This window comes from Corvus cornix, chromosome 5 (genome assembly GCF_000738735.6).
Source record: "Corvus cornix cornix isolate S_Up_H32 chromosome 5, ASM73873v5, whole genome shotgun sequence".
Lineage (NCBI taxonomy): Eukaryota > Metazoa > Chordata > Aves > Passeriformes > Corvidae > Corvus > Corvus cornix.
Genome location: NC_046335.1, coordinates 25,547,958 through 25,561,638, shown reverse-complemented (window position 1 = coordinate 25,561,638; position 13,681 = coordinate 25,547,958). Strand labels below are relative to the sequence as shown.

The following is a 13,681-nucleotide window of genomic DNA, read 5'->3' as shown; positions in this document are numbered from 1 at the left end:
TTAACTAATTATCAAACTGCTCACTTGTATATCCTAATAAAGACAAATATTTTTTTGTGATAGCACCCAGACTCAGAACACTGACAATAAATCACAACTGGTTGCTTACACATGCTTTAAATGTAGTTTTTCCTCCAACAAATTAAAATAGCTTTAAGACCCAAAAAGCATGCTGCTGTCTTCAGGCAGAAAAGAACATGTCCTACTGCTGAGCAAGTTAGGCTGTTGAAGGGGGGCTTTTTTTGTGTGTGTCTGAGGCATTAGCTGAGATTATTATTTCAGCTAGGCCTTCCATACCACATAGTTCCAGCTTTCAGGTAACTGCCTTCAGACATCAAGATGATGAAAGTCAATTTCTCAAGTTTCAAGTACCAGTAATAAAACACAGTACTAAGACTTCAACAAATGGACAGGTTACTGCAAGAGATGCCATTCCTTGTGGAAAATCAAAATACCAGCAAGTATGTAATGGGTCTTGAACTTCTAGTTCTGAACGTCAAATACAGGAAGCAATTCCAGTAATGTGATCAACATTTTTCCTCTCCTTCAATAAAGTGTGAGCTAAAACATTAGCTGCTTATTTTACATCTTAATTGACCATGGCTAACATGAAATATTGCTCTAATCCCCATCCAACAAAATCTCAAATAACTTCCATGCCTTTTTCAATAAACTACTTTCTATAAACTGCAATTTGACATTCTAAACAATAATATTTACAGTGTCAACTGGTTGCAATTCTTTAGCAACTCAAACTTAATTTTAGATTAAGCTTTCTCTTTGTATTATTTAATGTTTCTGACCAACGTTTCAAATAATAATTTTGTCTTTTGTGAAGGCAGTACTAGGAAAATGTTGTTACACAATTCCTATGTTTCTTTAACTGGAAATCTGAGCACCGTGTGTTTTAAAGCATAGCACAGCTTCCACTTTGGAGAAAAGTCAGCCCCAGTTTGGCCAGAAAAGTCAGGACACATACAAACCAAGAAAGATGGCCGTTTTCAATCAAAACATCACTTGAAAGGATTAAAAAGCAAGCAGAATTATCTCGTTGCTTCTAACAGATTACCAAAATGCACCCATAATTTTTAGAGACCACCTGAACAAGCCACGTGATAAGACTGGGGGGGGGGGGGGGGGCTTTCTCTACACTTTGTTTCTGGTTGACAAGGGCTGTTGGAGACACCAGACATACCAAACTAAGAGGAGGACAGTGTATCCCAAACTCTCCTGAGTTCCTCCTGCCAGACCTCAGTAACAAGGCAGAAGTGGCCAAATTCAAAACTGAGCAGCACAGCAAAAGGCTAGAAACCAGAAGAGACATAACACCAGAAAAAGCAACGGGACATTAGACACTGCAACAACCAGAACATACAGGTTTCATACAACCAAAAAACCCAGTATCTACCTAGACTCTAAATGTCTGAACGAAGCACTTGTCCTCTCTTTGCAGATCACCTGTCATTCCTTGCAGTATCATAAACAACTTCATATGCTCAAGATAAACATATTTGCATAAAGCCAAAATGCTAATCCTATTCTAGTGTTTGGGCTCCCTACTGCTTACTTTGTTCAAAATCTAGAAAGCTGCAGTCTATCTTACAAGCATATTACACATGCAAAGTTAGGAGTTATAAAATATCAGTATTTTAATTGTTTGAGCAACCCTTGGTTACACATGCATTATACAGTAGGCTTGGCATTAAATGATGTACAGAGCTCAGAAAACCAAATGATCCTGCTGACATTACACATGCAAAAAACATACATAAAAGCAGTGGAAGAATTTACACCACCACAAAACAACTGGGTTTTCATGATCTTCCAAATTCTACTAGCCTCATAGGACGCTATTAGAACATAGATGGACTGTGATAGTTTTTGCTAGAAAATATCACAAAAACGTAGCTGTACATGACAAATGCGCACAAAGAGCTCCGGTGAAAAGCCATATTATGCACAAGTAACATGAGTTGGTACACTTAATCCCCAGTGTAGTACTTCAAGATACAGGTCAAAGTCAACTGTTAATTGGCAGACAAATAACAATGCCTCACCTCCTCCCACTTTGTATTCTTTAATTATGTACCTCTAAGCATAAAAGTCCCTCCGCATTACCACGCTATTTGCAGTGTTTCCTGGATTTAGCATTAAAGGTCTGAACTAGCTCCCTGCTATACCTTTGTCTAGAATATCAATGGCATATAATCAGCTGAGGCAAGTTTTTTATTCTTGATTTTACACCAATTTATAGTTATGTACTTTAAAACATACAATCTCTAGCAGGCTAATTTTTGATGGAAATAAATTTTATTTGAAACTTTCATCTTTTGAATGGTATCCAGCCCATCTCAGAGGCTTAATAAATTTAGCTTATATCCTATTCATATACTGATAAAAGTAGAATATACATATCTAACAATTTTGTGTTTATCTCTACACAGCTTTGAGTAACCAAGAAGGTTGAATTAAAGACGTGAAAAAAGCTGCAGCACTCTCTTAAAGAGATATCACAACTTTACCTTTGGAAACATCTTTGGAAAGCTACAATGCACACACACAAATATTTTAGAAAAGTAATAGAAAGAGTCATTCTTGAGGGAAAAAACTTTTAGAAGTACAATCTTTTTTTTTTTGCTATTATTTTGGAAACTAACTGTTTTCTACCTCTGAAGATACTAAGGCATTTCATTGAGCAAATGAAAAAGAACACCTGAACTATACTGACAGTTCATAATACTCGTTTCTAAATAAAACGAACAAATGAAACAAACACCTTATTCTCTAAGCAAAATGACTGTAATACCAGTGGTAACCTCAGTCTAGTCATCTGACAAGTATAAAGATGAGAAAGAGAGAAAGACACTTTGGATATAGGTTTTCCACACAGAAGGCAGTAACTCTACTGAAGTTGCTCTTGTCCTGGCTTTACAGACTGGGACTTTACTGGCTGAAAAGAACAGAGCAGTGAAGAGATGGAAAGCTTTTCTATTAAGCACTGACCTTATGTACATACACATACCAATCTCCTTACAACTTATCTCCTGCAGTGCATCAAGATTTTTCTTCCTGGTGTAGTACAAAATTTGCCATAAATAATACCTGGATCAGCCACTACAAAAATTCACACAGAACAACTGTTCTCCAATGACCATTTTGAACCAGCCCATTCCTATCACCCAACAAACACCAGACTGTGCACTGTGTATCAGGCTACCCACAGGAGTCCCTTCTACTCTGAAGTGTAAGCTGTCACCTTCCTCCTGAAAAAAAGCAAAATAAAATGACCCTACAAACAACAAAAACCACAGCAGCAGCAGCTGAGCCCACAAAGGCTTTAGCACCCATTCTGGAGGTATTTCCAAACTGAGCATGTTTTTTCACATCTTAAACTTCAATTAAGTGAAACTGTAAACTCATTTAGACAAAACATGGATCTTTTCTAGACCTCTCCCAGAAGCTGTTTTAAAGAAAGACTCAAGCTTATTTATACTATAGAGCATTATGTACCAAAGATATGAGAAAGAAAGCATCTGAAGCTCAAAATTCTTCCTAGGTTTTAAACAGTCTAAGATAACAATAAAGAACTTTGCAATAAATACACCAGTATAACAGTAAGCATAACACTAGCTCTGAGTGGGAAGAAACCCCTATCAACCAAAATTCCAGATAATCAACTATGTATAAACATCTTACAATAAATTCCCAACTTTGCTGATAATGCAATCACAATTTTTGCACTACCTAAAAAGTAAAAATCCAACATTTACCCATTATTTTAAGCTTTCAGTAGTTTGGCCATTTATTCTGAATGATTCATCAAAACTTTTGTATGTTTTTTTGACATAGCTTCCCCTAACTTCTCATTAAATCTCGTTCTACAGAACAACCCACCTTTCTCACATCAAAAAACCGACATTCCTTTGCAAATCCACCACATACACCCAAAAACATGCAGTGTCAAGACCTGAGAGCACTGCCGTATCTCCACAGCTGCGTCAAAGCTAAGGAAAGGTATCAAGCACAGCCACACAATCCTGCTCTTAATTAACGTAGGGAAGTGCAGCAATAGTATCACCAGCTTAACATCACACCTCACCTGGATGTAATTGTTTGATGGAATTTATTACCCTGGGTTTTGGGTTCAAAAATGCACACACAAACCCAACCAACATCAAACAAAAAGAAGTAAGTATTTATTTTTATACATACTTACCTTGCACCATTATTTCTAAGTACTTCCACTGTTTCATCAACAAAATAGCGATCCTTGACATAAGCAAAGATTTCATCACAGATCTCATGAAGTCGGGTGCGATGGGTAAGGGTGGCCAGGTAGAGAACTGGAATGATGAGTGCCTCTGGAAAACTCTGAAGATTATGTCTGGCTTTCTTCTCTGATTCCAGTGCTTCCTGATACGTGAGTCCTGGTTTACCTGTGACAGCACAGCTCCACACAAGACTGTTGCACAGAATGGTGCGTTCAAAAAAATCACTGAAAAGAAAGACCAGAAGGAGAAGAAAGAAAGAAAACAGTTGAGTTCTGACTAACATTTTCAACTTGCTCACAGTTAATATAGCAGGAAATTGCAAATATCTTTTACAAGCCTGAAATGCAAAAGCAGCTCTACTCCTCTACAGTTTGTAGATAACCAAGGGTTATTTGCCATTTTTCAGCCATGGCATGGGAAACTGCTATCGTACAACCAAGTCTCCTCTCGTTACAGACTACAGTAAGAGAATCAAGACCTAGAAATGCTTCAAACAAATACTCATATATAAGAAGCCTTTTGCATAATAATAATCATACTGAGTTTAATAGGTGTCATATCACACTCACATCTTCCCCATTTCCACAAATATTTGCAAGCTGAGCACCTAAAACTGTACAAACACGAAATAACTTAAGATCACAGAAACATGTTGCAACTTGAGTAAGTTCCAGATTTTGAGTGCCTTAACTCACAAATGAAAAGATGAGAGAGGTAAAAAATCAATGTCAAGTAGTTCTCTAAATAGTTTTTATTCCTTCACTGTTTGCATACCTCTTACAAGAAAGCACTGAAACATTTTTTCCTACAGATTCTTTTCCTCCCTTGTTCCATTAGTAAATATTGATTCTCCTCCTTCCACACATTTCCTATTAAGGCTAAAATTGCATTGTCACTGCTTGCTTACTAGCTATATACTGGAATCAAGAATGAAGAGCTTTCATTAGTCAAAATCTGTCCATTTATGACAGGTATGAGAAGAACAGCAGTTTATTAAAACATTTTCTAGATGAAGTAGATGATGTAGCTATTCACAAAGCCATGTTTAAACATATCATATACTATGGATCAGTGATCAGACAGCAAAGCAATCTTTCAATATGCCCCAGTTCAGACAATGCTTTTATTTGCCTTTAGAAATATTAATGGATTAGTATTGATAACTACTGAACATACATGACAAACTAAGGTTTGTTCTGTCTTGTATCAGTCCAACATAGCTATTTCAAAGCACACAGAACTTTCAGACAACTGCATGCCACATGAGATACCTGCACTGAAGTTTCATTTAATTCCTTTTAAAAAAAATTCCCAAACTAAACCAGAGTGTTCCCATTTTTAAAAGGATAGACCTGTTCAAATAATTTCTAGTAATGAGGTTAAGAGAACTGGACAGTTCACACCGAGTTTTTTCTTGCAGTCTCCCTGCAAACCCAAGCTGGCAAACGTTCATTGGTGACACTGATGCAGATGCGTGTTCACTGCAGATGGACAGATGAACCATAACATTTTGTAAATGAAAATGGAAATTCCAGATTGAGGACAATGAAGAGCCTTGGCTCAGATAATCCTTTCTGTATGAGCACAGGACTCCTCTGAGTGAGATATGCTTTAGGAAGAACATCAGCTGTGAGAAGGGGAAAAGGACAGAAGAGATAAATTATCTGAATAATATTTAATAGCTACAAACTTTCAGATTTTATATCACCTGCTATCCTGCTATCTATGTAATATATTTGACAGTACATGGATAATGTGGGCCTGCTTACTCTAAACATGAAAAGCAGAAGAACAAAGGAGTGAGAATTAGATAAATTATTCTTCAATATATGAAGAACAGATGGCTGTCAGTCATTCTTTGTGCATCTTTATTGTGTATTATACTTACTTAAACATATTAAAGAACAGGTTAGACAAAAATCTGTTTCACGAGTTTGGTTTGGGGCTTTTTGTGAGGTGGTAGAATAGATAAAATGTGATCCCTTCAGGTCTTGTCCTGCCCTACATTTCAGTATTTCTGTATTAGACTGACACTGATTTTTACGGATGGATATTCAATGAATAACGTAACACTTACTTAAATCTTCATTCAGCTGTGTTTCTGCATATATTTTTCTGTCTCACCAAAGAGGCTCTTGATAATTATCTTTAGCCAGGAAACAGAAAAACACTCTAAAGAGTTACTAAAAATGTACCAGAATATAATTTTTAAAAAACTATGAAAGTAAAAGTTTAAAAAAAAAAGTCAAGGTGGTGTCAAAGAGCAAGGGAGAGACAGAGGTTCACAATGACAGTGTCTCTTTAAGAGCTGCTGTTATTCTTTGTGAGGGGACACTGGGCAGTCATGCTATTTAAAGCAGCAGCATTGAACTTAGAGGAGGAAAAAAAATTTTAAAAAAACCAACCAAAAAAAATTTTAAAATCCCAAACAACAAACCTTTTTCTAAAAATTCCTAATCTATGATTATTACAAGTACAAAATGCTAAGATTACTTTAACTGAAACACGTTTGAAGAAAGCATGTTCCATTTGCATACGAGCATGTTTTGTGTATCTAGTTTCATTCTCCCTCATTTCCTCTTTTGTTTTGTGTGGATTTTTCCCCTGTGAATTCACAGGGAAGAAAAAAAAACAGTGTAAAAAAACCTACATTCAATTTTGAAAGCAGTATTTGTCTTTAGCTATCATTACCTATAGTACATCAAAATCATCTGTGCCTTAGTCTATTAACAGAGTTTCATTGCAATGTTTTAAGGATGTCACTTTAACTTGGTTTGAGAGCAAACAAAATCCCACAGTATAGCACTAAATATACTCTTTCTGCCCCTCTCTCCAATGCACATCAGTTATCACAAAATTATTGACAAAGACCAGACACAACAGCTACCAAACCAAGGGAACAGCAGCAGCAGCAATACGCTTTCCCTTTATTTGAAGGGTAATAATGCCCTTGATCATATTCTACATACAACTTAACTTCACAAGAGCAAAGCATCTGCTGCTACATCACATCTAAAGCCTTACTTTTACATCTTTATCTAGGGTATTATGGTTTCTGGGGCTTCCTTGCTGGTTTAAGATCTCTGTGACTCCTGACAACATGGAGGAAGAAGTTCGTACAAAACACACCCACAAAGTTCACTTCCATGGTCGCATCTGCATTCGAGAAGTCAAATGTGACTGCAGCACCCTGGGGATGTCCACATCAGCCCAACTACTCAAGGAGCATGGACTAAAACTAAGTTGTCTTTGTAGTTGTAATTAACACCAACTTCTCAGCTGGATGTCTCTTTTCATTTAATTAGTTAAGTTTTCTATGCAAGGTAAGACTAACTGTAAAATTACCAGCAAAATCACTGAGTAGCAGTTTAATGCTGCTACTCAGTAGGTATTTGATAGGAGGCAGTTCATTAACAGAAGCTAGAAATAAATTACTTGCAATCTCTGTACTTACTGCATTTGCAATGGGTATAAAAATCAGCCCAGAAATTATGGCTATCTTTTGCTTGAACTAACCAAATACTCCCCTTGAGTTTAAGATCTATTATATTTTTAGTGTGCTTCAAGAGCATTTGTTGCAAAGCATTTACTTCCATTCATTTTCTTAGCATATGTTAAAAACAAGTCATTTAGTGTACTACACGAGGGTAATAAGAGAAGACCAACTCTGCCATCCTGGATCTGAGTTTTCTTATACTCTTCATCTCCAGATGTAGTCAAGAATATGTATTACAAATAATGCGCAAAACAAACAAGCAAAAAAACCATGATACATTTATTCCTTAATATTTACAGGTTAATTATGCATTAAGGAATACATTTAAAGTGATGAGTTTCTCTCCGAGGAAACAGGAAAATTCACCTAATTTAACTAAGGACACTTAAAAAGCCTTTTGAAAGATCTCTATTTGACTGTAACCAAGAACTCCACAGGCCAACCTGCAAAGAAGTTTCACTAAGTTTTGAAGATGAAGAGAAACAGCTCTTCCTCCCCCTCCCACGTTCTAGAATGAGAAACATTCCTACCACTATATCTATAGTACTAATTTTCTTTTTCAAACTGTCTTCACATGCAGGACTTCCCACACTTTAAAAGTGGTTTTCTCTGCACATCTATATCAGCTATTAACTTTCACAGACAAGGCGTCAAAGACTGGTGGTAACATCCCACTGGTTCAATATGTTTTTCATGCTTCCCATATATCTCGTGCACATCCGTATTTGATTTTCCTACTATGGCCTCACAGACTCTCCTTGCTGGTCTGTCCCTCTAACCAGGAATACAACCAAGCATGAAGAACATCAGCTCTCCCACTTTCTCTTACTAAGGATAAATACAACTGGACATGCCCCCCCCCTTTTGAAAGGGTTACAAAATTATGTGATTGTATTTCAGATTAAAGAGGAAATACATTCTTAACAGGAAAGTCACTTTACAAAATACTAGTCTTGCCAAATTCTTCTCATATTAGTATAAGCATTTCTTATATAGAAAAAAGATGAATACTAATGTATGATTTGTGTTCAACTCTACTAAAGCTGACACAGGCATGAAAGCAGCTTTTCAACACTAAGTCTGTGCTCTGCCAAAAAACCCACCAAACAGCCCAACAAAAAACAAACACAAAACCAACTTAAGTCTTAACTGTTTGTACTAGTTAAAAGCACTAATACAGTTGATGAAGCGGGTGAATTCGGATTATCATATATATCTATACAGCCCTCTTGATCGAGTCGGACTCTGTAATTTTGAAATTCTCCCCTTAAAAGCAGATACAGAGAAGCCCGATTTAGACAATGGCTTTCTTTCATGAAACAGCTAATACAATTTTTAAGAAATGGGCCTTCCCTATCCCTGTTAATCTAATTGCCCTTGCTTGGACAAAGAAATAGGAAATGTTGTTTTCAGAAGACATCATCCATCAGCAACCAGCAGAGACAAGGATCAGCATCTTTAAAACTGTCTCAAAGATGACCAACCCTATGTTCTCCAGCAGATTATGACACAACCAACATTAACCTAAACTTACCCACCCATCTGTGCCAGAACACTTTGCTAAGTAAAAAGTACCACATTTTTCAATCCAACACACCAATTTTACCCAACCTAACAAAAAAATCCAGAAAACAAAACCAACAAAAACAAACACACTACTGAAACACACACACAAAAAAAACAAGCATAGCAGAGTTTTCTGCAGTCTTCCCAAATACCACATTCTAAGACCTGACCTCTCAGCTAACCCACCTACTGACATTTCTAAGGATTGCCTGTGTGAACACATCTAAATTTACCCCTTAATTCATGAACTTTGGTTAAGTAAGGAATTTGGTCTTTCATACTTCTTAATGACAACACCTTTACCGTATAAGTAAGCCTGTCAGAATACTTGAAATAGTCACCAAACATTTTGAGAACAGACAGACATTTTAAAAGGATACTTTTCATACTGAAATTTCAGTAAAACTACGTGTACCTGAAACTTATACAAATACATGAGAATCATCTAACGATGTGATAATAATTCTAACCAGAAAAGCAGCTTCAAAATATCGGAAGCTGGCGGAGGGGGACTTAATTCCTACAGAAACAGGAGGCTGCCAGCTCTCACTTGTTAGGTTCTTATACATCCTATAAGGAAAATATTCCTTCTAGAACTCCCAACAACATATTCAACACCCCTAGAGTATATAGTTCAGGGAACAGTAAGGCATTACCCTTCGAAGTTACCTAATCTAGCTTCTTAAAAATTTTATTAAGTGAAGTGTATTTAAGTAAGAAAAACAAGTCTAAGCATGAAAAAGATTTAGGTGTGCTTTTATTTTGTATGTTGCAAATAAAAAGCATTTTAGATTTAACCTCGTTAGTCTGCACAGCTTTAAAAAAATTATAGTTTGGATGTGGGGGCCTTTTGTAGGTAGGGATGGTGCTGGATCAGACCGGTGGTGAAAACACGTAATTAATCGGCCTTTGATAAACGTCTCGCTAAATACTTTCTGTCCATTGTTCTTACAAGCGCTGAAGTGAGTGGCTCTAAGTTCGGGACTACCCGTGCCATCCGCCTTCTACCGTTAACGGGAATTCCACCATTCCTATTCAGCTTTTCACACGCGGAAAAGAGGAAGAAGGGAAAAAAAGGGGGGGGGGGGGGGGAAGAGTAAGGGGAAAAAAAGAAAAAGGAGAATGGGAAGAGCGATAAAAGCCTCACTAGAAAGAAATCTCCTAAGGGGACAGGTGTGCTCGCTGGCTTTCAGGCCGGGTTTAACCCCCGGCGGTGCCACCCGCCCGGCCGGCAGGGGAGAGCTCCGGCGGCGGGACCTCTACCCCGCCGGACAGGTGCAGCGACCCCCGCGCCCGCGCTCCCCGCCGGCCATTTCCAACCGCGTCAGCCGGCGGCTCCCCGCGGAGGCGGGCGAGCGCGGCCCTGGGCGGCGCGGCGAGGGCCGGCAGCAAGGGGTTTAACCGCGGCGGGAGCCGGCCGGGGAGTTCCAGCGGGCCCGGCGGCCGGTGCCCCCCGCCCGGCCGTCACCACAACAATAGGGCGAGCGGCACATGCCGGGCGGCCCCGCTGCGCCGGCTGAACGCGGGCCCGGCGCGGCTCCTTCCGCGGGGCGGCCTAGCGCCGTGCGCCGCCGACACGCGGCTGCCGGCGGGGGCGGACGGGAGGGAAGAGCCCGAGCCCGGCAGACGCTCGTTGCCGCCCGCCGCCCTCCCACACGCGCAACTTTCACTTCCCCGGCGGGGGCAGGGGCGACACCGCGGAAGGAGCGACAGGAGTGGGGGGGAAGGAGCCGGCTGTCTTTCTTCCCCGCGAGTGAAGGGGGCTGCGGGGTACCCCCGCCAAGGAGGGGCAGGGATTCCCCCTGCCCGCAGGCGAGAGATCCGCCTCTCTTCCCCCACCCCCCGCGCGAGGGCACAGGCTCGGCGCCAGCCGCGGTCCCCCCTCACACCGCCCGGCAAGGCTCCCCGCAGCGTTCTGGGGAATCCCTTCCCTCCTCCCTCCCTGCCCGCCCAGGTGTCAGAGTCGTTGGGGCTGCAGCCGCTCCCTGCCCGCCGCCGCCGCCCGAGCGCGGGGGGGTTAGCGGGGGAGTGCAGGACGGAACATAGGGACGCGGACACCGACACGGGGCTGTTTCTTACTCGTAGTTCCTGAAAATCTCGTTAGTGACCCTGCAGTAGAAAACACGCTCGTCCGGTCGGAGGTCGGCGGGGGGCTTCACCCTCACGAAGGGCTTTCGGTGCAGCAGCGGCATCGCCCCGCTCCCGGCTCTCTTCCTGCCCCAGGATCGGCTTCACGGGGTAGGAGGAAAAATAAAGGAAAAGAAAAAAAACAAAACAGGAAGGGATTAAGCGAGGCAGCGGCGGCCCACCAGCCCGGGAGGAGGGAGCGGGCCCGGCGTGTCCTCCTCCCGGGGTAGCCGGGTAGGAGCGAGCGGAGCGGGCGGCTCGGCGGAGCCTTTTGTGTGCCCACACGCCGTTTGCCTGCCTGGGACTGCGGGCGGACCAACGGCGGCACCTTCCTCCGCCTCCGCCCGCCTCACAATGGGGCCATGACGCCGAGCGGCGGGCGGAGGCGGCAACCCCCGCGCCAGCCGCGCAAACGTGCTCGGCTCGGGGATACCCCGGCCGCGCTTTGTCTCCTGCGGCGCCCCTGCCTCTGGGTCACCCCTTTCCCCCGCCTCTGACCCACACACGCCGGGCCGGACACCAACTTCCACTCCGCCTCCGCTCCTCCTCCTCCTCCACTCCGCAAAGCAAACACCCAGGAGGGGCAGCGCCGACCACTTATCTCCCTCCTTCCCTTCCTGCCGGGTCGCTGCCTAACTGGGGTCCTCGCCTTCCGCCCGCGCCTCGCCCCGGCCCAGCGGCTGCCGGGCTCCGCCGACGCGGGACAGCGCGGCCGGCGGCGCGGGGGACAGCCCGGCCTCCGGCCTGTCCAGCGGGGGCTGCGGGGCTCCCTCCCTTCCTGCTCACCTGGTGCGGCCGCAGGCTGCGCTCGCTGCTCGGTCGGTACGGAGCGCGGTCCCCCTCGCCGCGTTTCTTTCCTTTCCTCAGCCCCCCCCCGCCGGCTCCTGGGAATTTTGATCTACTTCTTCAAGCCCTCAATCAGGAAGAGCTGCGGGGAGGAGCCTTCCCCTGCTCTCCCCTACATCTTTATTGGCCGCTCGGTGCCTTTCAGCGTGTGTCACACAGGAAGACAGCGAGCTACATTATTAATTAATGGCTGAGAGGGCGCATCCTCCATTTTTGAATTATCAGCCGGAGACCTCCTGTGCGGGGGTGGGCACAGCCGGCTGCCCGGTGGGGGAGGGCGGCTCTCTCCGCGCGGCCGTGCGACCGGGCCGGGCCGGGCCGGGCTGCGGGCGGCACAAGCACGGCGACCCCGGCACGGCGGTCACGGCTCGGCGGGGTGGCCGAGCCTGCGGCGTGCGGTGCTGCCCACCCGCGCCTCGCCAGCGGCGTTAGCAGCCGGTGCCGAGGGGTCACCGAGCAGCTGTGAGACCGCGGCCGCGGCGAGACCCAGCGCTTGGCCCCGGAGCCACCCCTGTCTGCCCTTCGTACCTGCCCTGCGAGCAGGGGCCCCGGCGCGTCTCGCGCGGGGCTGATCCCCAGCGGATTTCGGCGTTTGACAGTGCAGTGCCGGGGACGTTGCTCTCTCAGTTACAGCCCCCGAGCCATAGTGCTGTTGGCGCGTGCGGGGGCGTACGGGTGTATTTTGCAGAAAGTGCGATTGTATATAATTAAGATGACCAAGGAGGGTTATACGTGGGCCCCATAACATTGCTTTTCCTTCCAGTTCACCGAAAATGCCATTAAATGGTTTCATTAGTGTATTCATTTTTCACCGCCTTTTTTTTTTTTTTAGCACTAATGCATTTACAGTGCCATAGGTAATTAAAACTGGAGTATTAAATTAATTGTGTTCCTAAGAGTGCTAGCCATGTTGGAAGACAAAAACCACAGAAAGTCCACATCCATTATAATTCATCACAACTAAGTACAGTGTTTATATTAAAAATCTACAGAATAATTGTAGAAAGTCCTCAGAACTATTGAGATGGTTAATATCTGAAGGCTGATACCTAAATAATTCAACAACTGAAAATGCCGTTTTTGCAAATAAAGGTCCCATGCTGTTTCCTGCACCTGTGCATGATTTGCTTTCTTTTGCAAGTAATCAGCACTGCTGTAGCACGTGTGACTAAAGCCTAAAAGAATGTGTACATACAATCCATTAATGACTTTATTTTAAAATGATCAGGTTTTAATCAAAAGCACTGAGAAATGTTAATGTTCACTTCCTCAAGTTAAGTTTACAAAGCCTGAACTGACACCAGGTTAACTCCTGAGTCCTACCAGTTTATTTTCATTTACCAGCTGGCTTCCCTTTCAGTTTTTAATTTCCTTC

At 43.1% G+C, this 13,681-nt stretch overlaps 1 protein-coding gene across 1 annotated transcript in view; it reads right to left on the bottom strand.

Annotated features, from left to right (window-relative positions):
- The window catches only part of BAZ1A (bromodomain adjacent to zinc finger domain 1A), a 63,448-nt gene extending 51,067 nt beyond the window's left edge, over nucleotides 1–12,381 (bottom strand). Inside the window, exons 1-3 of the mRNA XM_039552378.1 lie at nucleotides 12,247–12,381; nucleotides 11,413–11,562; nucleotides 4,217–4,495 (exon numbers count right to left, since the gene is read on the bottom strand). Coding sequence (XP_039408312.1) covers nucleotides 4,217–4,495; nucleotides 11,413–11,525 — 392 coding nt within the window. The 5' untranslated portion in view covers nucleotides 11,526–11,562; nucleotides 12,247–12,381. The remainder of the gene's footprint in view (nucleotides 1–4,216; nucleotides 4,496–11,412; nucleotides 11,563–12,246) is intronic.
- Nucleotides 12,382–13,681: the final 1,300 nt, after the last annotated feature.